At 45.2% G+C, this 27814-nt stretch overlaps 3 protein-coding genes and 1 non-coding gene across 4 annotated transcripts in view; 2 read left to right on the top strand and 2 right to left on the bottom strand.

The window, feature by feature from the left end:
• Positions 1 to 3174, top strand: part of GNL2 (G protein nucleolar 2) — a 29122-nt gene extending 25948 nt beyond the window's left edge. Inside the window, exon 16 of the mRNA XM_036862851.1 lies at positions 67 to 3174. Within this exon, the coding sequence (XP_036718746.1) occupies positions 67 to 198 (132 nt within the window). The 3' untranslated portion in view covers positions 199 to 3174. The remainder of the gene's footprint in view (positions 1 to 66) is intronic.
• Positions 1410 to 8666, bottom strand: DNALI1 (dynein axonemal light intermediate chain 1). The gene is made up of 6 exons (XM_036862860.1): positions 8507 to 8666; positions 7805 to 7950; positions 5895 to 6064; positions 4675 to 4853; positions 4175 to 4339; positions 1410 to 2013 (listed from the first exon to the last, which is right to left on the bottom strand). Exons 1-6 carry the CDS (start codon positions 8585 to 8587, stop codon positions 1978 to 1980), a joined length of 777 nt encoding a protein of 258 aa, XP_036718755.1. The 5' UTR covers positions 8588 to 8666; the 3' UTR covers positions 1410 to 1977.
• An 818-nt stretch (positions 8667 to 9484) lies between these two features.
• SNIP1 (Smad nuclear interacting protein 1) lies at positions 9485 to 21708 on the top strand. Its single transcript, XM_036828455.1, has 4 exons — positions 9485 to 9750; positions 11158 to 11260; positions 18650 to 19248; positions 20230 to 21708. Exons 1-4 carry the CDS (start codon positions 9530 to 9532, stop codon positions 20492 to 20494), a joined length of 1188 nt encoding a protein of 395 aa, XP_036684350.1. The 5' UTR covers positions 9485 to 9529; the 3' UTR covers positions 20495 to 21708.
• On the bottom strand, positions 18096 to 18202 carry LOC118887630. The gene has a single exon (XR_005018110.1). It is a non-coding gene; the product is annotated as a U6 spliceosomal RNA (small nuclear RNA).
• Positions 21709 to 27814: the final 6106 nt, after the last annotated feature.

Genomic DNA, 27814 nt, shown 5'->3' with positions numbered 1-27814 from the left:
GTTTTATGACTTCCAGTGTTTGATTGGTTTTTTTCCCTCTTTGTGTGTGTGCGCCATTTTTTACAGCGGAGGCGAGAAGCACGGCAGCAACGATCCAGAAAAGTCGGTGTACGCTACTACGAAACACACAACGTGAAAAATAGGAACAGGAACAAAAAGAAGATCAGTGACTCAGAGGGGCAGAGACACAGACACTAGAAACTGAAACATAAGCAGTAACGTTTTAAAAGTTGTTTATTAAATTCTACAAAAATACGCAGTTAGAAACTCTGTTCATTTTCTTCATGCCCAGTTGGCATTTTGAAGGCCGTGGATGCATCTGTTCTGAGATTTGACAGTTGAAACCGTTCACCAGTGCTAGTGAAAATAAAGATAAGCCCCTCACCCACAAGGATCTCAGTGATGGGGCTGGAACTCAGAACACTGGAACTTCTGACACTTGAATTAGCCCTGTGAGTTCCTCAAGCGTATGGAGATACCTGACAGAAACAGGCCTGAGGTCTAGAAAATGTGGAGTGTGGTATTTCTTTTGTACTGGCAATGAGCAATTTAGAACAGAAGCTCTTTGGAATAGAACTGTAAAAAGAAAATTTTAGGGATGTCATGTGCAGAGCCTAGGCTTTAAAATACGAAGAAAAAGCCACAGCAACTTGTGTTGCCGTCATTGAGTCTGCTAGGGGAACCTCACAGGACAGGAGTGCTGTACTATCAAGGAGTCCTGGGACTAGCACATCTCAGTGACCACAGTTCTTTCCCATGAAAATGACAGAGCACAGACAGGGCATTTTAGTGGAATCTTGGGATTAATTCCTCAGGACACCTGGATGAGGGTAAAAGCTGTGACTTCAAATTTGAGATTAGAGTGTAGAGGGCTTGTTTGACTCAGTGGAACACAGCTGTTCTTGTTGGACTGCAGTTCATCCAGTGAGCCTGGAAGCCCTAGCCGGGACGGGTATCAGACCCAAGCACCTCTCCAAGGGAACACTGAGCACTTGAGGCCTTCTAACCCAGGGGAGACGTTAGTGCCTTCTTAGTCATGCTAGTTGTGAAGTTTGACTGAGTGATGGCACTCCTTGAGCTGCTGGTATGCCCTGAATCAAGGATTTATGTCACTAATTTAGTCTTCTGGGTCTATGAAATCAGAAGACCCCTGAACCTCCAAACTGAGTCTAGCTTATGAGGAATAGTAAAATGCAGTTGTCTACAGGCCATGGCCCAGTCATGAATAATTAGAACTGTGTGTGAGGTTTGGGCTAGTCAGGCTATAGGGTTGGGTTTTGATTGTCTGCAGAGCAAGGTGAACAAATCAGTGCTGGGGGAGGAGCCAAGGTCCAGGCAGCTCACGGTGGACACCGTGACCTGTATTTCTTTCCAGCACATGTTTACTTTCTTGAAACCCATGGGTTTGACCCTGCCATTGCCTCCTACCCAGGCAGTCCAAAACTAAGGAGGATGGGGTCCATTGACTTGGCAAGCAGCAATAAGATGATACGGTATAAAACGAAAACTCCGAAATGAGGTACTAGAACTGCACTGGAGTAGGGATGATGAAAAGACATCAGATAAGGGCAAGACTGAGGCCAGAGGAGCCCGGGTTAAGGGACAAGATGAATTGCAGGGCAGAGAAGCAGCTTTGTGTGGCTGGAAATAAGTGATAGTATGGAGTGACAGTGAGAAAGGAGCTGCTCCACCTGAGGGATACAGCCAAAAGGGGTGAATTCTGAGTCTCACTGTTGAGGTTGGCAAATCCCAAGGTTGGCTACGTACAGGGACTTCCTGGGCCACACCGCCTTCTGTTGTCCAGCCCGGAGCCTGGCTGCCAGACCGTAGGTGTTGCACAACACTGGGGCGGTGGTGTGGCTTCTGACAAATACGTAGGTGGGATCAGGGGAGGGGTGTGGCTTCACTCAGGAAGCTTTTTATTACGAAGGGCTTATGATGGGGTAGTAGTGCTTGCTGAGACCCATATGGAAATTATCACTTCTTTGGTGCAATAATGCCTTCCAGTTGGGCCTGAAAAACAAAAACAAACTCCGTTAATATTTGAAACTTGCAGCCTAACACAAATAGCTGGGAGGTGATAAAAGTCTCCGGGAAGAATAATCCAAATGCTGCCACTCCAAGTGTTTTTCCCTTCATTCCCAACTCCATATTTTCTAGATTAGCTGGTCTCTGGCTTGGCATTCAGTCTTGCTGCATTAGGAGAAATCAGAGCTCTCCTGGTTTCCATACAATAGCTGCTCAGTGTATAATATAAGGCATTGAAAAGGAAATTGAATAAAAGTTGTTGAAATAGTGGTTTTTCAAGGCTCAGATTTCAAGCCTGAGTATGTCTGCTAAGTTAAACATTTGGCTCTCTGGTTTGGGAGCCTGGGAGCTCTGTGCTGGGACAAGAGGTTTGGGAAACAGCAGATTTTTAGCCACTGAGACAACCTGATACCCAATTAGAGAAAATTGCCACCAGTGAGTAGGGAGCTGTCCATCTTGCATGTAAAGCTTCAGACACTCCGGAGTTATTTACTCTGCTCCTCTGGCAGCCAGTAAAATAATTCACTGTCATGGTGTGTGAACAGATCTCTAAGTAGGTCTATCCTGCGGACTGCAAACACTGCTTTATTTGCAGTGCAGCTTTGAGCCAATAAAAATAACTCACTTCTAAAGAGTCCTTCACCCTGGGGATTCCAAGGTTGCTTGTAAATGTTAGAAAGATGCCAAGGTATTCTGCTTTGCTCTTGCCGCCAATACCATAGGAGGAACTGAGGAACTTGAGCTTATGATAAAAGAATATGGCAGATAAAGGAGGCAGCTTCAGAGACTGCTAAGTAAACAGATTCACATCTGGCTGTGAAAGTTTCTTTGTTTTGTTAAACTCAGCAACAAGAAAATCTATGTCATCCTCCGATAGCAATTAACTCAAGCCCTTCTTTATCTCAAATGCCTGGCCTTGGCTTGTAGTACCAACAAGCCTGCCAATCGCAAGAATGTAAGCTTCTATGAAACTAGGGAGGAAAAGGAGATACATCTAGGGGCCCCTCCTGGCCAGGGCCATGGGAGACAGCCACTAAACGTCAATAGGCCATATATCTAGAGCAGTGGTTCTCAAACTTTGGCAAACATCAGAATGGAGACTGTCGCACCATGCAGTGATTCTGCCCACCTTCACCATTTGTTGGTTAAAAAAAAAGTATATTTTACTCTTTTCCACGAAGTTTGAATCCTGTTTTATCTCATTATAATTAACACTTGTTTCTGCAAGATTAGCAAAATGATGACAATTGAAGTTCTGTAATGGGCACATGGATGTGTATTGCATTATTCTACTTTGTGTTTCAAAATTCTCATCATAAAAAGTTAAAAAAAAAATCACCTGGAGACCTTGTTAGAATGGCTTGCTGGACCCCAACCCCAAAGTTTCTGATTCAGTAGCTCTGGGCTGGGCCCAGTGATTTGTATTTCTGAAAGTTGCGATGATGAGGATGATGCTGGTTTGGGGCCCAACCCTCTGAGAACCTTTGGACCAGACAGAGAACCTGGAGCTTCAGAAGCCTGGCCCCCTGCCCAGCCCTTTTCACTAGTCCCCCTCCCTCCCTTCAGCTCAGTTGGATAAAAGTATACCATCAGCAAAAGGGCTTTGATGAAAAGCACCTACAGCTGAGTTCCTCTGACCACACACCTCGGGAAGGTTCCTGATTTGAAATGGTTCTTCCCTCTCAAAGGGCCTTCCCTGCCCGCCCCAAATGCAGGGCCTCGGAACTGCAGGTAGGAAAGCTCTCCCATGAAAGCCGGCTGGAGAGACCCAGCCCACTCTAAGAAGTCTCCAAAGTGCCAGCTGCCATGGGACAGACGTCCCGCTTCTTGACATAGCCACCTCTCCCAGACGATAGGCAGCTTTTATCCAAGGGGAAAAAAATCCTCCACTGGAGAGCCAGCTGAGGTGTCTGTCATGGGGGTTCAGAGCTGAGAATACAGCCTCTCTTCAGAGCCAGATGGAGATGGACAGAGACTCTGGGTAATGATCCCTCACCTCTCCCCGAAAGAGTCAGCTTCCTTTACTCCTTGGCAGTATTGAAAGTCAGTGTAGGACAAGGAACCAAATGCTTGGCCTGCTTGGCTGGCAGGGCCAGGGGCGGGGATGGGGGTGGCAGCAGCTCCACCTGGGCCTGGCATCGATTACCTTCAGCTGCTGATTAGTCCGCTTCAAGAACTGAATCTCTTCGTTGTGCCTCTTCTCCTCCACCTGTCTCCTCTCACTCTCGCGCTTCTCGATGACCTCACCTTTTGCCTTCTGTTCGTTCACTTGCCTCTCCAAATCTCGCTTTTCCGTTTCTAATTCTGCAATCTGAGGGCAGATCCCCAGTCATGCTGGGACGTCGCCAAGTGGACGGGGTGATGTGAGTGCCTGGGTGGAGGGGACCTGGGACACAGCTGTCCAACCCAAGGCATTGCCAGGGTCTGTACTGCCACCCAGTGGGAGGTCGGTGACTGGCAGGGCATGTCCAAGGGGAGACAACTCTGCCGCGACCGGACTGGCCGGGACACTGAACTGAAGGGTCCTCACTAAGGTGATGGGAGAGCACCTAGGAGGCCGGAATTTGGTGCTGGAATGACAAGCTGTGGCCCTGAGATTGACAGAAGGGTCGAAGAGGGCCAAAGTCTCCTGGTGAACCCACTCACTTTCCTCTCCGTGTCTGACTTCCCCTGCTCGGCCTGCAGCGCCTTCCTCATGCCAAATGCCACGCTGCTCTCATACAGGGTCTGGTAGGCAGCGATGGTCATGCGGATCTCGTCCCGGACTCGCAGCAGCAGCAGCCCTCGCTCCGCACAGTTGATGGTAACCTCGCGGATCAGCTCATCTGCCAAGGCACACGCATGGCGGGGTCGGAGAAGGCAGGCAGGAGGGGAGATGCACCGCACCTACTGCGAACCACCTTCCTACTCGGAAGTCGGAAGGGCACTAGGGTATGTCCTCCTCACTTGGAGACAGGCCTCAGGGAGGGGCCTTGCCATGCAGCCACTGCTCTGAACTTGGCACTTGGGAGTACAGGCCATCAGCAAGCCTGGTTTGGCCAGTGCAGAGGCAGACAAGAGCCCGGGTTTGTCTGCAGCCGTGGGGGCCCTCTCTTCCACCGTTAGGCAGCAACTGGGTGCTATTCAAAGAATTCTGACTTTTTCATTATAAACATGGTGGCTGTTTTAAAGCAGCTGGAAACTCTTATATGCCCCCTTGGCTGGACTGGTTTGGGGCTGGAAACAGCAGGGTGTAGAGCTTGCCCACCCATCTCCTCCATAAATGCTGACCGGGAGGGCAAACCAGAATCACACTCAGACTGAAGGTAGCCTGCTAGCCCCGTGCAGCTGCCTCAGTGTTTGGATGCGGTTTGCATGTCCGAGTCCACACGGGCTGGTGAGACTAGACGGAGGCCCAGTCATCTGACACCAGCACCCGAGGAGGGAGATCTCAAATCCTTGCGTCTGTCGGGTCACAACAAATCACCCTGAAATATTTTTCTGGACCAAGGCGTAATGTTGATGGATGGATATAAATATAGAACATTAAATTTTTCTGATTAAAAGACTAACATATTGGGACTTCCCTGGTGGTCCCACACTTCCACTGCAGAGGGTGCGGGTTCAATCCCTGGTTGGGGAACTAAGATGCAGCAGGTCGTCAGGAACACGGTGACTGACAAGGGGGGGTGGGGGACTGGTAAGAGAGGTGGGCTAAGAGGGGGAAGAGGGCACAGTTAGCAGTTCCTGGGTGGGGCAGGTGGGGGGAGACAGACATTCCAGGATGGGGCAGGCTTCAGCTGCGGGGGACTCAGGGCCTGGGTCTGTGCGAAGGGAAGGGAAGGAGGCAGTAGAGGGTGGTGTAGCTTCCCTCGAGGACCGCTCACCGAAACACTGCGAGTACAGCTCCCGGCGCACCGGGCAGATGCCGGTCTCCCGGGCCTGCCGCTGCTGCAGCTTCAGGTCCAGCTGCTCCTGGAGGTGCACCACATCCATCCTGGTGCTGGGGATGCTGGACACCTGCTGGATCCACAGCTGCGTGTCCTCCACCCACTCCCTGCGGGACAGACACAGCCAGGCTGAGCGAACCCCATCCAGCAGACAGGGTCCTCAGGATGTGAGCAGAGATGGCCCTTTGCGCTCTCTGCCTGAGAGCAGTGAGGGGCAGCTCTGTCCCCGACCCACCAGAATCCTCCATCTCTTTCTCCCTTGATGAGTGTGTGGCTCCAAAGCCACACCCACTGTGCCACCTCCACGGGGCCCCTATCTTGGGGCTAGGCTATCTTCATTCTCCCACGACCCTCTGTGAAGTCGTCATCCACGGTCCAGATCTTGCACTCCTAACATGTTGAGGGCAGATTGATGGTGGTTGTTGCTTGATCTGAACGGAAGGCCCAGCGGAAATTCCCACCGACTTGTGGGTAGGAGACACAGGGGACTATAAACCTTGTGCCAGCCAGAAAGAGGTGAATGGTGCTCACTTCAGCAGCACATATACTAAAACCAGAAAGAGGTGAATGTATGTATTGGGGGTGTGTACCTATATGGGCCCCCCATAGCAAACCTTGTGTTAGAGACACAGCCACGTTCTGGAATCACAAGGGGGGGCCTGAGGGCAGAACCACCATGCGGGAGAGGATTCCATGCATTGTTGAAAGGGAAGCAAATGAAAAACACCCTCCCCTCCTTTGACCTCCATTTCAGAGGAGATTGCAGTCTGGCTTTTACTGTTTCCCCTCTCCATCATAACTTTAAAAACTGCTGTCAACTTATTACATAAAAACAGTTGATCTAGAGTCTGTGCTCCGCAACAAGAGAGGCCGCGATAGTGAGAGGCCCGCGCACCGCGATGAAGAGTGGCCCCCACTTGCCGCAACTAGAGAAAGCCCTCACACAGAAATGAAGACCCAACACAGCCATAAATAAATAAATAAATAAATAAATAAATAAATAAAACAGTTGAAAGGCATTGTGATCACAATGATCATTGTGGCTGCAGAAGAAAGAAGCAGGGTGAGGGGATGGTGAAGAAGGGAGCTCTCCTTTTAGAAGGGAGTCTGAAGGAAGGCCTCCTAGAGGAGGACTCAGGACTCCGCACTCCTAAGGCAGGGGGCCCGGGTTCAATCCCTGGGAGCTGGATCCCACATGCATGCCGCAACTGGGAGTTCGCATGCCACAACTGAGGAGCCCACCTGCCGCAACTAAGACCCAGCACAACCAAATAAATAAATTAAAAAAAAAATAGATGGTGGAAGCAGCGTAAAAAGCAGTCAGATTTGGAAAATAATTTGAAGGGAAAGCCAAAAGAATGTGATGAAGGACAGGACACGTGATGTGAGAGATCAAAGGGAATGAAAGGTGGCCTGCGCCCCTAGTGGAAAGGAGAAGACTGAGAATGAGCTGGTTGGGGGAAGGAAGACATTGTGATTTAGTTTGGACACGTTGAGTTTGAGATGTCTATTAGACATCTTCATGAAGGTAATGAGGAAGTAGTAGAATATATAGGTCTGGAGTTTAGGGGAGAGGACAGGGCTGCAGAAAGACCTGTGGGAGCAATCAGCATATAAGTGATGTTTAAAGCCATAAGCCTGGGTGAGAGCACTCAGGAAATGATAGTAGATAGAGAAGAGGTCTCCCCGCTACCCACATTCCCAGGATCTAGCCAAGTGCAAGCTCTAGAAACTCTAGGATGCTGGGAGGAAATCTCAGTCAGAAACAGAGACAAGGTGCCTCCTCTCACATCCCCAAGTTCAGGGATGCAAAAGCCTGGGCCTCCTCCCAGCCACTGCTTTTTTACCTCGGGGGCAGGATGGCATTCAAGATTTCTTCTGCCTGCTTTGTAGGATCTGGGACACAGGAAGTTGAGGGGAGCTTGGTCTTTGGTGGCTGTGGGACGGGACCTGAGGGTCCGGGCTGCTGAGGGCTGACTTTCAGTGGCCGAGCCTGAGAGGGAGGGACAAGTTGGGGCAGGAGGTGATTCAGACACTCAGCTCCACACACCCTGGCCCCCTGGGTTGCTCCAGCTCTCCTGCACATCCCTCCCCTCTTCCCAGCTCCCTTTCCCCCGTCTTCTCAGCTGAAGTTATGTTTCAGAGCTGAAGGAGGCCACAAAGAATCTTTGGTTCCACCCCAACCTGATGCTTGTATCTTCTTGAAGAAATGTTTCTGGCACAGCTGCTCAGGCCTCTGCTCTAGTGATGGGGCAATCACTCCCAGATCTATTCTTGGGAAAATACAGATCTATTATTGGGGCTACCGTGAAAAAAGGTGAGCCCTATCCATCTCCCTGTGACTTTCTTCCCCATCCTAAATCTGCCCTTTGGGGTCACCCAACATCTGGGCTTCTTGTACCGCTCTCCCACCCTCCTTCTTCGGTCCCAATTCCCTTTACTCCCAGTCACTGCAGCCTCTGTCCCTCGGGACTCCCGATCCTCAAGGCAGGGATCGGTCTTTCCCCATCGGACTTCGTGCTCCCCCACCTTCTGAGACCCGTCCTTACTTTGGGGCTCCGTTTCTCCTTGTTCCGGCTCACCAACACCGGGGTGTCATACTTGAGCAGAGAGTCCGCGGGGGGAATCATGGCGGCGGCGGGAGTAGTAGCCCAGCTGCGGCCCTACAGTCAGGGCCTTGTTTGCCGTCGCCATGGAAACCTCCCCTCCGCCCTCATGGCCTGGGCGGGGCTTCGGGGCGGGGCGGGGCCCGCAGCGCTAGAGTTTCTGCTCAGCCTTCGCGGAAAGATCTCTTAGCGTAGCTTAGCAGGCCACTTGCTCACCGGGTCGTCTTGGTACTCTTGGAAGCAGGGAAAACATCAGTTCTGAATCCCTGTGCTGCGTCTAGCTCGTGATTTGAATTAGGTGCAGATCACCTTCGTTGACCCTCAATTTTGTCATCTGCAAAGTGGGAATCATCTGACTCCTCAGCGAAGGATTGGGGAAGATTCCCAGAGGAAGGCATCTGAAGTTGCCGGGTTTTAAAAAGTATTTGCTTTTAATTAAATGGAGAAATGACAACATAACAGAAAGCGCAAGAACAGAGGGGAAATACTAATGATTTGCCCACGGGCTACCATCTGTGATTGCATTTCCTTCTCTTCCTCTTTCCTTGGTATTCCCAAACGTAAATGTAATCACACACTACGCACAATTTTGTATCTTGCTTCTTTCGTTTAACAAGTCAGGGTTTTTCCCGTTTGTAAATAGCATTGCGAATAGTGACATAACATCTTTCCTATCGCTGGGCATGTAGGTTGTCTCTGTGCTCCGTAATTACTATAACAGGGCAACAAACATCCTTGAGAGTAGCTTTTTCCCGAAAGTTTGCTTTTGAAACTTAAATCTCCCGCCTCTCGAGCCGGGTCACTAAGACCCCGCCCACTCCGGAATCGTATCGCGTTATCTCCGCCGCGAGGGTTTCTGGGAGAGCGTGCACTCGGAAGCGGAAGTCCTAGAGTCAGGTCCGTCATTTCCTTCGGGGACAGGAGTGCTTCGGACATATTTTTCCTTGGCTCCGTAGGTCTCCTAGTATGAAGGAGGTGAAGAGCGAGCGGGATCGGGGGAGCCGACGAAGGCACCGGGACGGCGACATGGTGGCGGCAGCGGTGGTGGTGAAGCAGGAGCGCCTCAGCCCGGAATCCGTGCCTCCCGTGCACCGCCGCCCGGACTCCTCCGGCGGTAGCCCGTCCCCACCGGCCGGCGAGTCGGGCCGCCCGAGTCACCGCGGGAACCGAGCCCGAGGAGGTAGCCGGTAAGTGAGCAGCAGCCCGGGGTGGACCTTTGGTCGGGTTTATTGAGAAAGGAGGGCAGGGCTGGAGCCAGAAACACACCTTGAACGCTGAGCGCTGCAGCTTGGACTTAATCCTGAGGCGATAGTAGTGACCGGTTGTGCTTGTGTTAAGGAACGTTTACTCTGGTACCTGTCACTTGCGTTATAGCTGGGCGTTAAGCGCCTAATGCCTGCCGGACAGGATCTCGCTCCTCCATTTCTGGGTACCCAGCATTTCACCGGGTATGGTCCAGTTTAAGTTGTTCGTTAAGCAATGATCGTTTAAGTTGAAATGAAAGATTTTCCCCATTTGCCTGCAAATGGAGTGCGGAAGTTATCTTTTCAGTTATCTGCCCCAAGAAGTTTACATATCGAGGGCCTAGGCGATCTGTCTGATATTCTGTGGAAAAAATTGTCTCCTGTTAGACTCGTTCATTTATTAATTCATTCGACGTAGTTTTACTGAGTACCTATTATGTGCTAAAGACCATCGTAGGTTATAAAATAATGTGGGAAAATATCTATGTAACACTTTTAAAAATATACATGTGTATATGTAGAAAAAAGAAGACCGTCCTAGGTTCTGGGGCGGCAAGGATGAACACCATAGATGATCTCTACTCTGGTGAAACTGACTGTGCTCTAGGTCTGAGACAAAATAACAAGCAAATTAAATTAAAAAAAAATAGTTTCAGTTAGTAACAAGTATTAGGGGCAGGTTAAAACAGTAATGTGATAGTGAGAGGGTAGAGGGAAATGGTTCTTCCTGAACCACTCTCGGAAAAGTCCACCATTTGACCTGAGACCTGAATGGTAAGAATAATCCAGCCTTGTAAAGATCTGGGCAGAGGGAATAGCCTGTGCAAAGAACTTGAAGTGGAATCAATTGTGTTCCTTCTAGAAATGGGGGGGGTGGGGGTGGATCCAGTACAGGGATCAAGGAGAGTGGTTGGAATGAGGTGGGAGAGGGAGGAGTAGAGCCAGAGGACTTGCTGATTGATTGATTGAGTGAGTGTGATTGTGTGGGAGAGGAGCGTGGGGGGCTGCTGGTGGTGAGGAGAAAAAGAATCAAGGGTGACTTCTAGGTTTTTGGCCTGAGGAACAGGGTGGATGGTGGCACCAGTTACCCAGATGGCAGAGACAGAGGAAAGTTTCTTGAGGGGATGGGAATCTAGAGTTATGTCATCTATGTGAGAAGTTCCAGTAGGCAGTTATGTATGTGGAAGACATTAGGGCTAGAAAAGTGAAGCTCCTTACTCCTTTAGTGTGATCAGCAGAGACCTTCACAAATGTGGTGTTTGTATTAGTAGGTAAGCCTGATACTTGAAGCTAATTTGTATTAGGGAATGAAAACTGAGATAAAATCTGCATGTATCATTCTCTGAACAGGTCTCCAGCCAAAAAGAAAAACAAGTCCTCAGGGAGAAGAAGCAAGTCTCCCCGGAGTAAGAGAAGCCGAAGTCCTCACCACTCAACAGTCAAAGTAAAGCAGGTAAGTGGATTGAGATGTTTTCATACTGGCTCCAAACCTAGAGTCCGTCCCATCATAGCTAAAGAGTGTTGTGTATGTGTTCACCTGTACTTGCGATGGGCTTTCCTAAAAGCTGGGGTTTTTTTTTCCTGCTTGCTTTGTTAAGTTAAACCTTTTATTTTGAGGTAATTGTTGATTCACATGCAGTTGTAAGAAATAATACAGAAGTGGCTGTTTCTCCCAATGGTAACATCTTACAGAATTATAGAACAGTATCACAGCCAAAACGTTGACATCAGTGCAGTCAAGGAACAAAACATTTTCATCACAAGGATCCCTCATGTAGTCGTTTTATAGTCACACCCAGTTCCCTCCCACCCTTACCCCTCAACTCCTGGCAGCTTCTAATCTCTTCTCCATTTCTATAATTTTGTCACTTCAAGCATGCTGTGTAAATGGAATCTCACAGTACAAGCCTTTAGGGATTGGCTTTTTTCACTCAGCAAAATTCTTTAGCGATTCATTCAGGTTGTTGCCTCTCTCCGTAGTTCATTCCTTTTTATTGCTGAGTCGTATTCAGTGGTATGGATTTAACCATTTGCCCTTTAAAGAATATCTGGGTTGTTAACCAGTTTTTTGGCTATTAGACATAAGGCTGCTATGTAAACATTTGTGAGCAGGTGTTTGTGCGAACATAAGTTTTCTTTTCTCTGGGACAAATGCCCGGGAGTGCAACTGCTGGATGGTATAGTAGTTGTGTGTTTAATTTTTTAAAGAAATTGCCAAACTGTTTTCCAGAGTGCTGTGTTAGTTTGCCAGTTCTTCCATAACAAAATTCCACAGACTGGCTGCCTTAAACAACAGAGCCTATAATTTTCACACAGTTCTAGAGGCTAGAAGTCCGAGATCAAAGTTTCAGCAGTTTGGTTTCTCCTGAGGCCTCTCTCCTTGGCTTGCCTTTTCCACTGTGCCCTCACATAGCCTTTCCCTCTGTGCTCCTATCCCTGGCTCCTAGCTCCTCCTTTAACCACATCAGCCGTATTGGGTTAGGGTCTCACTCATTTTAACTCAATCAGCTCTTCAAAGAGCTTATCTACAAAAAATTTGGCTACATTCTAAGATGTGGAGGTTGGGACTTCAACATATAAATTTGGGGGCACGATTCAGTCCATAACAGTGGCTGTACCATTTTACATTTCCACCTGTCATGTGAGTGAGCCAGCATTTGGTACTGGCACCATTTTTTTATTTTAACCATTCTTACAGGTGGGATAGCGGTATTGTGATCTTAGTTTGCATTTACCTAGTGGCTAATGATATTGAACGTCTTTTCATGTGCTTATTTGCCATCTGTATATCCTCTCAGGTGACATGTGTCTTCAGATCTTTTGCCTATTTTCTAGATGGATTATTTGGGTTTTTTTACTATTGAGTTTTAAGAGTTCTTTTTTAATATTCTTAGATACTAGGCCTTTTGGGGTGAGTGGTTTGCCAGTATTTTCTTCCAGTCTGTATCTTATCTGGTCATTCTCTTAACAGGATTTTTCTCAGAGCAAAAGTTTTTAATTTAGATGGAGTCCAGCTTATCTGTTTTTCTTTTCGTAGATTATGCTTTTGGTGTCATGTCTAAGAATTTTTTCCCTGTCCCTAGATCCTGAAGATTTGTTTTTTCCTTAATGTTTTTCATGTAAGTCTCTGGTCTATTTTAAGTTTGTTTTACTATAAGGTGGGAACAATCTTGTTTATATCTATTAAAAAAAAATCTTGTTAGGACTTTGATTGGAATAGTGTTAAACTTGTATTTTGGGGTGAGTTGGGTTTTAAAAATTATTATTATTATATTGAGTCTTCTAGTCTATGAACATAGGTGTGTCTCCGTTTATTTAGCTCTTTGATTTCTTTCATCAGTGTTTGTAGTTTTCAGTGTACAAGTCCCATCCGTGTTTTGTTAGATTTACACTTAAGTAATTTTTTTTAGTGACTGTAAGTGATATTTTAAATTTCATTGTTTACTTGTTCATTGCTAGTACATAGAGATATAATTGATTTTTGTATGTTTATCTTCCATCCTGTGACCTTACTGAACTCATTCATTTATTTTAGGAGGTTTTTGGTAGATTACTTGGGATTTTCCACATAGATAATCATATCTGCAAATAGGCACAGTTTTATTTCTTCCTTTACAGTGTGTGTGCGTTTTATTTTCTCTTGCTGCACTGTCTGGGACTTCCAGCACTCTTGTGGAATAAGAGTAGCGAGAGCAGACTCTCGTGCCTTGCCCTCGGTCCTGATGGACAAGCATTCAGTCTTCTTTTTAAAGAAGCTCTTTGTTACAAAGTGCAAATAGAGACACTGGCATTAAGAAAATGGATTTTCTTATGAATTTGAGAGACTGTGGGCCAACTTTCTGCTACCTAAAAAGATACAAAGCCAGACAGTCTTGATGGTCTGTTGTATGAGTTGGTCAGGCACCACCTTGGCTATCTCAGAATTCAGCCACTGGAACCACAGTACCCAGATCGAACCTCTCAAACCACTTGTAGTTTTGTGTGTGTGTGTGTTTATGTACAACTTGCTACTTTTTTGATTTAATAATTTTGGCATGTTACATTTTGTAGATTTAAGGTGCAAAGCTGTGTTACTTGGATACATTTATATATTGTAATATGATTGCCATTGAAGCAATATTTACCACGTTATATCATTATAGTGCAGTATTACTGTCTATATTCATTATACTGTGCATTAGATCTCTATGGCTTATTTACTACTTGTTACAAGTTTGTACCCTTAAATACCATCAGTCTTATCCTCTCGCCCCCCCATCTCCTAGTAACCACCATTTTACTCCCTGATTTTTATATATATATATATGTGTGTGTGTGTGTGTGTGTGTGTGTGTGTGTATATATATATATATATATATATATATATATGTTTGACTTTTTCAACTTGCAGTTCTTTACCTCTGGTTTCTAAATCAGCACTTTACAGTGAATCCTGGGGCTTATAGCATGGAACTGTTTTGTGATTATTGTTATTTTGAAGTGCCTTAGTTTGCTTTTCTATGCTAACTTCCCTCCTGACCTCAAATTATCTCTTAAAAAGCTGATTTCATTGTGTTAATCAGCTAGAAACTTGGAAATGGCTCTCGAGCAAAAGGGTTTGAGGGCTTGACAGGCAGCTGAAAGTCAGTGACTTTCACCTGGATTGTAAGAGTGCACACGGCCTTTGACTTAAGCATGACTTGTACTTACAGATATTCTCTTCTGCACCACTCAGCCACCATTAAAAAAATAAATTTATCTAGCACAAGGAATTATATTCAGTATCTTGTAATAACCTATAATGGAAAAGAATCTGAAAAAAAATATACGTGTGTGGGTGTGTGTGTATGTATAACTGAATCACTTTGCTATACGCCTGAAACTAACACAATATTGTAAATCAACTATACTTCAATTAAAAAAAAAAAGGAGGGGAACAGGATTGTGGAAACCTCAGAAAAAAATAAATTTATCATTTACTTGTTCATCATAACGCAGAATTCTGTAAAATAGAAAGTGAGAGTATGGTTTATGTAGTGTATGGTTACTTCTCTCATTAGCCTCAAAATCGCACCCCTCCCCACAAACAAAAAAATCACCTCACTCCCCAGAAGTAGCCATTTTAATAGTTTGATATTTATACTTCAAGGCTCTGTTATACTTACGTTATCTTCTTTTCCTTTATGTTTTGGGGTGTGTGTGTGTGTGTGTGTATTCTATGCAAAGATGTTCATTAAAAAATATATATTATCCTACTTGACTTATCAATAATTGAGAGTATATGTTGAAATCTTAGTTATTTTGTGTTATCTGGTTTTGTAATTTGTCATATTCTCTCCATAGTGTCTACTAATTTTGCCTGGTATACACTTTTTAGAAACGAAGACAGAATTGCCCATTGGATTTAGCAACATGGAGGTCATTGGTGACCTTGACCAGCAATTTTAGTGGAGTAGTAAGGGTGAAGCCTAATTGGAGGGTTCAAAAGAAGATGGGAGAAGAATTGGAGACTGATTAAAACCGAACTGTTTTGAGGAGTTTTACTCAAAGAGGAGTGAAGAAATAGGGTGGAAGCTGACATGGGAAATGAGTTCTAGAGAAGAGCAGGTGCCTGTGCTGATGGGAATGATCCAGTGCAGAACGGGGAAGTAGATTGTGCACAAGAGAGGTGAGAATCACTGGAGTGATATTCTGGTTGAAAGGGAAGCTCCCAGAAGTAGGAATTGGCTTTAGGTAGAAGCACAGATAGTTTCCTTATGGTCACAGGAAGGGAAGACAGAGTATATGGGTACAGATACTGATGGGTGGGTAGATGTAGAAAATCCCTTCTGAGTAAATAAGGGATGGGGAAGACCATGTAGGAGATTTGAGGACAGAGAAGGTAAAACAGTCATCTGGGAGAATGAATAGATCAAGAAAATGTAGGATGGTCGCTGGGCATCATTAAGGAGACTTGGGTTCATGCTTCTAAGGTAGGACCATTCAGAATGGTTTGTGTTTTTTCTCTAGCCACTTTGCTGTGCTTAATGCTGATTGTGGTTTTGCCAGGACAGTGCAACAGAGTGGCATAGGGGCAAAGGATTTGAATATCTCCGCATGGGAGTGATCATACTGCTTGACCATGGAATTTAAGTTAGGAAGGGAAGAGAGTGAGGGACTGTGCAAAGGTAAGAGGATCAAAGGCTTGGATGAGTCTTATTGGGATAAGGATTGTTAGAGTTGGGTAAAGTGTGAGCTGGAAAGATGGGCAGAAGGAGGACTGCTTAAAATGGAAATTATAGAGGGGTTGCAGTTATTGGAAATGAAAAGGTCCGTGTATAACCATGGGGGTGAGTGGCTGAAGAGAAGGGAGGAGACAAATAAGATAATGGGAAGAGAGAAATGCAAAGAATAGAGATGCCAGCACGTTATCGAAATCACCAATAGTAATGCTGGAGAGGATGACTTGAGCTGGAAGTAAAACTGGCACAAAGTGAGGGGAAGTGACTCAGGATTAGTAAATGACAGCAGCACTGAGAGTAATGGTGACAGTGGTCTTACATGAGATTCACAGCTGGGTTTTTTTTTTTTTTTTTTAAAGATTTGTGTTTTTTTAAAAATTTTATTTATTTTATTTATTTTCGGCTGCATCGGGTCTTAGTTGCGGCATGCGGGATCTTTGTTGAGGCACGTGGGATCTTCGTTGTGGTGCACAGGCTCCTCTCTAGTTGTGGCACGCAGGCTCCAGGGTACATGGGCTCTGTAGTTGTGGCGCTCAGGTTCCAGAGTGCGTGGGCTCTGTAGTTTGTGGCAGGCGGGCTCTAGTTGAGGTGTGCGAGCTCAGTAGTTGTGGCACACGGGCTTAGTTGCCCCGCGGCATGTGGGATCTTAGTTCCCTGACCAGGGATCGAACCCATGTCCCCTGCATTACAAGGCGGATTCTTTACCACCGGACCACCAGGGAAGTCCCCACAGCTGGGTTTTTTAGGGAGAAAGAAGAGGGTGGGGCGTGTTCTGGAATTGGCAGTGAGAAGCAAGGACGACACCTGCCGTATGTCCAGACCCAGAGATGGTGGGAGTTGGGGGAGGTCAGAGGGAGAAAAACAGCCACCATTTGAGGAGCTGCAGGGGAGCAGTGTGCTCAGGGCAGAGCCAGGGTTCTGTTAGAGCAAAAGGAGATGGGAATGATCCGGGAGAACGTCGAGGATGTAGATCAGTTTTGCCGAGCTCTCCATTCCAGGGGGCGTAGTGCAACAACAGCTTCAGGAGTTGAAGAAGGGGACAGATTTGGGGACAGAATCCTTGATGGACAGAGCCTTATGGGGATTAGAGTACAAGGGAGGTAGAGGTGATGACCTGGAATCTGTGACTTCTTACAGTGACTCATTTAATCAGGGATAAAGGGCATAATGAGATGAGTTCTGGTGAACTCAAGGCAGATGGTGGTGGCAAACCTGTGAATGTCTTGGGGTAGGAGGGTGGGGTGTCTGAGGCTCCCTGCCTCTTGATACTTGTCTCTGGAGGCTTGGAAGTCTAAGAAAACTGGGTCCTGCTCTGAGCAAGCAGACCCCTACTTGACCCCTGTGTATGGTAGGGAGAAGGCCTTGAGGCCGGGGGTGGGGTTGGCGGGGGAGTGGAGGCAAGGTCTCAGTCCTGGTGCTCAGGGTTTCCTCTCTACCCCTTTCCAGGAGGGGAAGCCTTGCTAATAGTGTGCGGGCGCCCCCCTTGAACTCTGATGCTTTAGTTATTAGATTAATCAGGGTAAGCCTATCTTCGTGTGTTCATTAAATATTTATTTGTTCTGATAATTCCTTGTTAATATCCTTTGCCCATTTTCTCCTGTGCTGATTTTCAATGCTGAGTCTTTTTTAAGAAACCATCATGTGTTTCTTCATTTTTTTCAGATCTTTAAAAAATATATCTGTTACAGTTGACCCTTGAACAACATGGGTTTGAATTGCACTGGTCCACTTATATGCACATTTTTTTTTCAATAGTAGATACTGCAGTACTCCATGTCCCCTGTTGGTTGAATCTGTGGATTCGGACCCTTGAATACAGAGGAACCAGGTATACAGAGGGCCGACTACAACTAGTTGGAGTGTTGGTGCCCCTGTGCCCCTAACCCCCTCATTATTCAAGGGTCAACTGTAGTAAATTTTTATAGGTTTCTTTTTTTTTTTTTTTTTAATGTTTAAAACTTAACTGCTTGTTTATTTTTTTCAGGATAAATCTGTCATGGTACTGTTGCTACTCCTCTTGAGTTCTTATGGCTACACTAATAATAAAATTGACACAAGGCAGAAAAACAGAAGAAAACCCACAAATTTAAAAATATGGAACGCTTCACAAATTTGCGTGTCATCCTTGCACAGGGGCCATGCTAATCTTCTCTGTGTCGGTCCAATTTTAGTATATGTGCTGCTGAAGCGAGCACTATATGTTTCTTATATGTCTTGCATATTTCTTAATTTTATTCTAGGTATTGAAATCAGATCTTTTAAAATTACTATTACATTTTCTTTTTGGGCATAAGAGAAAGCTAGCTTTTTTTTTTTTACGTAATTATCTTGTATGTGACTACTTAACTCTCTCTGTTAGTTCTGATTCTGTATGCATGTCCCTCTAAGTTTGCCTATAGGTGTTCTTGTTTCTTGGGCTCTGAACATGGGTGTGCACCGTTAGCTCTATAGCTGGGCAGCAGCCTAGGACACCTGTTCCGTGTGGTGGCCTTGCAAGGGGACATGACCACCACTGGTAACCTTATTTCTGTGGGACATTTTGCTCTGAATGCCAAAGTCCAAAGCACAAATGACTTTTTGACTGCAGCTGTATTCGTAGACTGTGGACTGCCTTTACCTTCCTGAATCTGTTTGAATTTCAGGAACGTGAGGATCATCCCCGGAGAGGCCGGGAGGATCGGCCACACCGAGAACCCTCAGGACAGGAACACAGGCGAGCTAGGAACAGTGACCGAGACAGACACCGTGGCCATTCCCACCAGAGGAGAAGCTCGGTCGAGAGGCCTGGCAGCGGGCAGCCTCAGGGACGGGATCGAGATGCCCAGAACCTACAGGCGCAGGAATCTGAGCGGGAGTTTCACAACGCCCGGCGCCGGGAGCACCGCCAGAAGAACGAAGCCGGCGGTAACGCATCTCAGGACTCACTTCCTCAGCCTGGCCCTGGCAGCAACAACAAAGACAAAGAAGTGCCTGTTAAAGAAAAGCCAAGCTTTGAACTTTCTGGGGCACTTCTTGAGGACACCAACACCTTTCGGGGTGTAGTCATTAAATACAGCGAGCCCCCGGAAGCACGTATCCCAAAAAAACGGTGGCGTCTCTACCCCTTTAAAAATGATGAGGTGCTTCCAGTGATGTACATCCACCGACAGAGCGCTTACCTCCTGGGCCGACACCGCCGCATCGCAGACATTCCCATCGATCACCCCTCCTGTTCAAAGCAGCACGCCGTCTTTCAGTACCGGTAAGTGTACATCTGCAGAGGGAAACTGAAGTGCCAGCAGAAGCCCGGCGTCTCGGTTAGTTAGGATTACTGAGGTCTGTGTGCCTGTGTGTGCACAAGAAGCCCATACCCCTCGTATCTAGTATTAGTCTTAAGGAGTATTATTCATCTAACGAATAATCACTTTATACAAATAATTGCTTACATTTGTATAACAGGCTGGAACTTGGTGTCAGAAATCCAGATTTTGAATCCTGCCACTGCCACTTACCAGGTGTCTGACTTGGGGCGAGCCAGTCTTCTGGGCCTCGGTTTCTACCTACCTCGCAGGGCTGTTATGAGGGTTAAATGGAAATAAAGCTGAGAGTGCCTGGCGTATGTTAGCTGAATCTGTATCTTGACAGTTTCTGTAGTACATCTGTTATTGTTGGATGTTCACAACAATCCAGTGGGGAGGCGAGGACAGGTATTAATACCCCATTTGACATGAGAATATGAAGCTCAGCAAAGCCAAGTGGCTTGCCTAATAAATGATCACTGTAGTAGAACTCTGGCTCAAATCAATTTTGATTTGAACAATTTTGATCATCTCATCTGTTCCCTTGACTCTGAAGTCCAAATCCACTGGTGTATTCCCATTGGGACAGAAGCTAAAATATGTTGAAATATAGGTAAAAGAAGCACTATATTGATTATAAACAATGCAAAAAGTGTCAAAAAAGATGCAAAAAATGTATTTCTTAACCATGGCAAGAGGCCTTGGATTCTGCATTTTAAGCTTTGATCTACCATGAATCCTCCCCGCCCAGTGACCAGTTCTCACCATTTCTACTTGCTCCCAATTTCTGAATCCATGGCCATGCCTTTCCCTTGACTTCCTAGAGTTTGAACTTGAACTGTGTCTAAGCCAGGTTATTTACATCATCTAGACTGTGTTAGCAAAGAGCTGGATGATCTGAGGCAGGATTTCACTCACAGGTTTCTCTCCTTTATCTCTGCTAGGCTTGTGGAATATACCCGTGCTGATGGGACAGTTGGCCGCAGGGTGAAGCCCTACATCATTGACCTTGGCTCAGGCAATGGAACGTTCCTGAACAACAAGCGAATTGAGCCCCAGAGATACTACGAACTGAAGGAAAAGGATGTCCTTAAATTTGGGTTCAGCAGCAGAGAGTATGTTCTGCTCCACGAGTCCTCTGACACCTCTGAAGTAGACAGGAAGGAAGACGAGGATGACGAGGAGGAGGAGGAAGTATCTGACAGCTAGCAAACTGGAAAACAAGCCAAACTCTCGAGAGACCTTTTCTCTCTGCGAAAGCTTTGGGATTGACTCAAAGGGCACCGCCGTGCTCTCTGTAATGCCTCTTATTGCCTTAAGTCTTTCTTCTGTTGCTGACCAGCTTACGTTTCAGTGTAAGAAAACTGACTTGTGTTCGGTTGAACTTTCTTCTGTGGCACGTCAGCCACATGCCGTGGGCATTTGTTTTCTGAACAGTCTCACCAACACATCGTGTTTTAGTAGAAGCATCGTGGCTTGAGTTGGTGCTTTCAGAACTACTGTGCAGGAAACTATAAAGCCCTGGTTGAAGGGGAATTGTGGCTTGCTTTCTTTGTACAGTTACTTTATTTATATCGTTGTTAAGCTTTGTGGACCGGGTTTGTTTTTGTCTTGGGGGCAAAGCCCTGAACAGAGAATCTTATTCAGCTTTGGTTATCACCAAAACAGCCTCCAGAGTATACCAAAGCTTTGACCTGGTTGAGCTCTTGAGTCATAGAAATTGATTTTGCACTTCGTTGTTTGGGGGTGGGCTGGGGGGTGGGGGAGATTTACCACATGACCTCATTATTGACTGTTGGACTTAAACGGATGCTTTGTGGAGCCTGCTTAAGCTCATGACTGTACAGGAAGGTCATGGCCACTGCCAGTGGGTGCTGATAACATGTCACAAGAGGCTGAAATGGGTCGTGGATTTGTTTCTTGTGAGAGAACTCTGATTTCTCCATGGAGCATGTACAGAACAATTTTGATCTTCAACTTTGCATTTTTATTTAGAGGTTATCTCCATTCTTCCTTCTTTGAGAAACACACTGTCATTTATGTGGCAGGGTCTTTGCTTTATTCTAACAATGTGTATGTGTTGTGTGGTTTACATGTTTTCATCTTTTTAAAAAAACGTTCGGAGAGGTTGTATTTACCTGGGCAATTGGGAATTGCCCAATTTCCTAATTTTCCACCAGAGGAATATGTGTAAGTAGAAAAGTCATAACTGCTTACATCTATTTTGTGTGTGTGTGTGTGTGTGTGTGTGTGTTTGTGTATATGTATATATTTAAAAAATTGTGTGTGAAAGAGTTGCATATTGATTTTCCTATGAGAATGTTTTGTGATGTAAATGTAATACTGCATTATAGGCAAAGGCCTCCCTGCATTTGAAGAGCAGGTTTTCATTTATATGTATTTTTGGAATAAAAAATAATAAAACTTGTAAATATAGCCCCCTTTCAAAGAGTACTTCTTTCCTAGCACAGAGGACCTTGTGTTCATAGGTATATTTGCTGCTAAAGAAATCTTTGTATCAATATTTTGGAGGTAAAAGTAGACAGTTGTGGAGGGTGCCCTGGGGGTGATAGGACTCACCCTGCACTGGAATCCAGATCTACAAATTTCAGCGAGTAAACGGTGGTCCTGTTGAAGCAGCAGTGCTTTCTGAGTTGGCAGTGAAGGGGTTTTCCTTCCCAGAATAGTCAAGAGTTGGGGCAGGTTATACATAGTGGGCCTCATACCAGTTGACCCCTGTCCCTGCTCTTTCACCCTCAGGTGGTGATGGGGGGTGGGATGGGAGGAAGGAGAGATGATGCAAGTCAGTGCTCCTGCTAACTGTTCCTCTTGGGTGGAAACTAATGACATTATTAGATGGTCTTCCTTAGCATTGTTTTTCCACTGAGGTCTCACATACTTAGATGTACTCAGGGTTAAATGTTGACTAGTGTGGGGAAGGGCTGCTGACTAATGTTTATTCAAAAGAAATGAAAAGATTCCCCTTTGGGGAATTCCTTGGCGGTCCAGTGGTTAAGACTCACACTTCCACTGCAGGGGGCACGGGTTTGATCCCTTCCCAGGGAACTAAGATCCCACAACCTGTGTGTCATGGCAAGAAAAAGAAAAAAGATCCCCTTTGAAGAGTGAACACTTAATAAGGTTAATTAGGTGAAAGGTTACATGAGGGAAGAAACAATGTAAGAGCAATTAGCATCCTCACCCAATGTGCCCTGGCCCCTGGAAGCACATATTACATACGTGCATGTCTAAAAGGTTGTGTTTTGATGAGTTTTTCTCTTGATCCAGGCTGATGGTTTTCTCTTCCTGGGATGAGGCGCTAATCTGGCATCTCACTCCAGGGCCTCCGTGTTCAATTTGTATAACTACTGCTTCCTGGCAGCCTTAGGCTTGGCTTCAAGCACCATCCTGCTGAACACTGTGATAGATGACCACTTTGCCTACATTTTTAAAAAAAATAAATTTATTTATTTGTTTTTGGCTGCGTTGGGTCTTTGTTGCTACACGCGGGCTTTCTCTAGTTGCGGTGAGCGGGGGTCTACTCTCTTCGTTGCGGTGTGCAGGCTTCTCATAGCGGTGGCTTCTCTTGTTGTGGAGCACGGGCTCTAGGCGCGCGGGCTTCAGTAGTTGTGGCACGAGGGCTCTAGAGCTCGGGCTCAGTCGTTGTGGCGCACGGGGTTAGTTGCTCTACAGCATATGGAATCTTCCCAGACCAGAGCTCGAACCCGTGTCCCCTGAATTGGCAGGCGGATTCTTAACCACTGCGCCACCAGGCAAGTCCTTGCCTACATTTTCAATAAAAGGTCCCAGTTGTGTAGTAGACTTTTGCTTCCTGGATTAAGAGATTCTTCATGCCAAACATTGATATATGGGCCGGTGTTCCCCGCCCACACACACTTTTTTTCTTTTTAAGAGGGAAAGAAAAGATACTACTCATCTCCAAAGCCAGATATCATCAGCAGACTTCTCATTTGAAGTTGACAAAATCCTAAAACTTTCTTCTTGAATTAATTCATTGCTTAGAAACTGATGTTCATTTTAGCTATTTGCAATTGCTTTATTACCCACCCTTTCTCCACCCTGGCTATCTTGTCTGCAAGTCATAGCTGTTAAAATCAAGCGATCTGCAAAACAGCCCTTTGCTTCTGAGCCCCTCCCCCAAATCCTCTGTGGTGGCCCACAGTTCTGCCGAGGTATGGGACAGAATCTTCAGATTTTCCCCAGGAGCCTCTTCCCAGTCATTTTCTCATTCCCTCTTTCTGACATTGACAAAGGATAGCTCATTAAGAGCAACTGGTGATCTAACTTTTAAATACTTTTATTATATCCTGATGATAAGGGAAAGCAGAGTAATCAATTCAGATAATTGAAAAAAAATTTTTTGTGTTATTGTATTGAAATGCCAAAATACAATACAGCTTGGTTTTTAAAGGCTTAGAACATACATAAATATAAATATATTTATTTATGATTTGATATGGTACACAGATGGTTTTTTTTTAAATTTTTATTTATTTATATTTATTTTTGGCTGTGTTGGGTCTTCGTTTCTGTGCGAGGGCTTTCTCTAGTTGCGGCGAGCGGGGGCCACTCTTCATCGCGGTGCGCAGGCCTCTCACTGTCGCGGCCTCTCTTGTTGCGGAGCACAGGCTCCAGACGCGCAGGCTCAGTAGTTGTGGCTCATGGGCCTAGTTACTCCGCGGCATGTGGGATCTTCCCAGACCAGGGCTCGAACCCGTGTCCCCTGCATTGGCAGGCAGATTCTCAACCGCTGCGCCACCAGGGAAGCCCGATGGTTATATTTTTTAACATCCTTCCCTTTGTGGAAATTAGTAGTGGATGTGAGGAACGAAATGATGCCACATTCATCAGAGCCTAAGTGTGACACGCACAAAACACGCCAGTAATGCCTGCTTGTGAAAGAATGTTCTGATCCCACAGTGTTCCTGGGTGTGTGAGTTTATATCAAGTGAAAGGGCTACTTGATTTATTTATTTATTTATTTATTTTTGGCTGCGCTGGGTCTCCATTGCTGCGTGTGGACTTTCTCTAGTTGTGGCGAGCGGGGGCTACTCTTCCTTGCGGTGCGTGGGCTTCTCACTGTGGTGGCTTCTCGTTGCAGAGCATGGGCTCTAGGCTCACGGGCTTCAGTAGTTGTGGCACACGGGCTTCAGTAGTTGTGGCTCGTGGGCTCTAAAGTGCAGGCTCAGTAGTTGTGGCACACAGGCTTAGTTGCTCCACGGCATGTGGGATCTTCCCGGGCCAGGGATGGGACCTGTGTCCCCTGCGTTGGCAGGCAGACTCTTAACCACTGTGCCACCAGGGAAGTCCTGGAAACAATTTCAAAAGACAGTTGATTTGTTCATATTTACTCTAAAGTTAAAGTGAATTAATCCAATCAATCAATGGTTACATAAACTTACTATGCTAGCAATTGGTTTACAGCTGTGAGTTAGAAACGGAGCAGTAATTTGGAGGTGCGCTGCACCTTTTGCAAGAGATGGTACTTGTGTTTAGTTTTTATTTGTATCTTATTGAAGTAGAGTTGATTTACAGTATGTTAGTTTCAGGTGTACAGCACAGTGATTCAGTTATATACACACACACACACACACACACACATATATATATATTTTTTTCAGATTCTGTTCCCTTATAGGTTATTACAAAATATTGAGTATAGTTCCCTGTGCTATACAGTAGGTCCTTGTTGGTTATCTATTTTATATATAGTAGTGCGTATATGTTAATCCCAACCTCCTAACTTATCCCTCCCTCCACCCTTTCCCTTTTAGGAACCATAAATTTGTTTTCTATATCTGTGGGTCTCTTTCTGTTTTGTAAAATAAGTTTATTTGCATTTTTTTTTAGATTCCACGTGTAAGCGATGTTACATGATATTTGTTTTTCTCTGTCTGGCTTACTTCACTTAGTATGATAATCTCTAGGTCCATCCATGTTGCTGCAAATGGCATTATTTCATTCTTTTGTGTGGCTGAGAAGAGATGGTATTTGAAGTATGCCTTAGAGACTAGGTAGATTTTTTAATAATTAATTAATTAATTAATTAATTTTTGGCTGTGTTGGGTCTTCGTTTCTGTGTGAGGGCTTTCTCTAGTTGCGGCAAGCGGGGGCCACTCTTCATCGCGGTGCGCGGGCCTCTCACTATCGTGGCCTCTTTTGTTGCGGAGCACAGGCTCCAGACGCGCAGGCTCAGTAGTTGTGGCTCACGGGCGTAGTTGCTCCACGGCATGTGGGATCTTCCCAGACCAGGGCTCGAACCCGTGTCCCCTGCATTGGCAGGCAGATTCTCAACCACTGCGCCACCAGGGAAGCTCGAATAGGTAGATTTTTGAGCCAGTAGTAGAGGAGGACATTGTTTCAGACTGAGCAGGCCAGGGGACCACAGGACTGGAGTGGAATATGTGGAAAGGATTCTATAAAATTGTTTACCTGAGGTTCCCTCAGCAAGGCAGTGGTAGAGCAAGGATGGAAATGGCCTCAGTCCTGGTTCAATGGTCTTTCATCTGAATTGTTCCCTCTCACCTCCCCAGTGGAGCTTCGTGGAGAGTTTTGAGGAGGGAAGAGACAGCTGGTTCATGAGACTTCCTGATTCACAGGATGTTCAAGAAAATCCTAGTGAGTGGGACTTTCACGGGTAGGGTGTGGCTTAGGCAAATCCTCACCTCACCTAGTCATAGTCAGAACTAGTTGGAAATCATCATGTTGATTCAGAAAAATCAACAAATATTTAATCATTGGGAGCCTAAGAATGCAGGTACTGAGACCTCTAATAAAACTGGCCAATGTCTAGGAACACTTTCTATGTACAAGGCACAGTTCTGAGCATTTTACATGTTGCACAAATGCATACATTAACTCATTTCCTCCTCATAACCTTATGAGGCAGGCTTCTATTATCATTACATTTTGCAGATGCTAAAACAGGCAAATATTTCTAGACAGAGACTAGCACTCAGAAATGCCTAAGGTGATAAATGAGGCTTTGGAAGCACTTGAAGTTCAATGGGGGAAAGAGGGTGATTGAGACTTCTGGTTTCTATTAATGACTGACTAAGTTATTTTTATGAATCCTCCTGCTGAAAACAGCTAAAATATCTGGATAAAATATAAATTAAAAAATTTCTGAAGGCATCCAAGAACTGACAAGTAAGTAGAGAGTTACCAGGCCAAAAGTGAAGATAACAATAATCCAGAGAGAAATGGAGCATAGATGCCTGGAAACCACATTTGATATAAAGACAAACCATATTTGATTCTAGCAAATCAGACCTTACCCTGGATTGAATGGGACAAAAATCAAAACCCAAAGCCCACATACAATGAGTCTAATAGAACATGTTTCCCACAAAAAGCTGGCATGCCAGAGAGCTATACCTTTCAGAATAAGAGTCGAACAGAAATTGAATCCTCCCAGGGATTTGCAGGCTGGAGCTCAGAAAACATCAAGCCTTGAACTTGGCTTAAGATGACCCTGTACTAAATACAAAGAAAAAAAGAAAAAAGAAGAAAAAAAGAAGAAAACGACCCTGTACTATTAGTGCCTCCAGGTGTCTGATATAAATAAATGAAATTACTTTTTGGAGGAAGGGACGTTTTATCTCCTCTCCAGTTATTTCCACATATTTTTCTGCAAAGATACAATTATTTTTTTAAAAGCATACAAGAAAAGGTTCTCACCAACAGAAATAACGGGTAACAGAAACTGATTGTCAAAGACTTCAGATACTTGAATTACAAGGTACTATAAAACGTTCATAGTTGCTATTTTCAAACAAATAAATGACAAACTTAAAAATACCCACAGGGAACAAGAAATGGCAACAAGTGAAATGGGAGTTATTTAAAAGATCAACTAGAACCTTTTTAGAAATGAAAAATACAATAACTAAATCCATCAATAAATCCCTTTAACAGAAGCTTCAGGGAGAATTAGTGAACTGGAAGATAGGTCAAAAGAAATTATTCATGCACATAAATTTAACAACTTAGAGGAAATGGATCAAGTCCCCCAAAACCATAAGCTACAAAAATTCACCTGATATGAAATAGATCATCTGAATAATCTTATAACTATTTTAAAAAATTGAATTTGTAATTAAAAGACTTCCCCCCAAATAATATCCAGGCCCAGATGGTGATGGTTTCATTGAAGAATGCTACCAATCATTACAAGAAGAATTAGCACAATTCTATACCATCTCCAGAAATTAGAAAAGCAGGGAACACCTCTCAACTCATTTTATAAGGCCATTATTATTTTGATACCAAAACCAGACCGAACAGTACAAAACAAAACAAAACAAAAACAAACTACTGAGCCACAACTACTGAGCCTGCGCTCTAGAGCCCGTGCTCCGTAACAAGAGGAGGCACTGCAATGAGAAGCCCGCGCAGCACAACGAAGAGTAGCAATGAAGACCCAATGCAGCCAAAAATAATAAATAAATAAAAATAAAAAAATAAAGAAGCTAAGGAATAAAAATCATATGACCATGTCAATTGATA

Source organism: Balaenoptera musculus, chromosome 1, assembly GCF_009873245.2.
Source record: "Balaenoptera musculus isolate JJ_BM4_2016_0621 chromosome 1, mBalMus1.pri.v3, whole genome shotgun sequence".
In the NCBI taxonomy this organism is placed as follows: Eukaryota; Metazoa; Chordata; class Mammalia; order Artiodactyla; family Balaenopteridae; genus Balaenoptera; species Balaenoptera musculus.
This window is presented reverse-complemented; position numbering and strand designations above follow the sequence as displayed.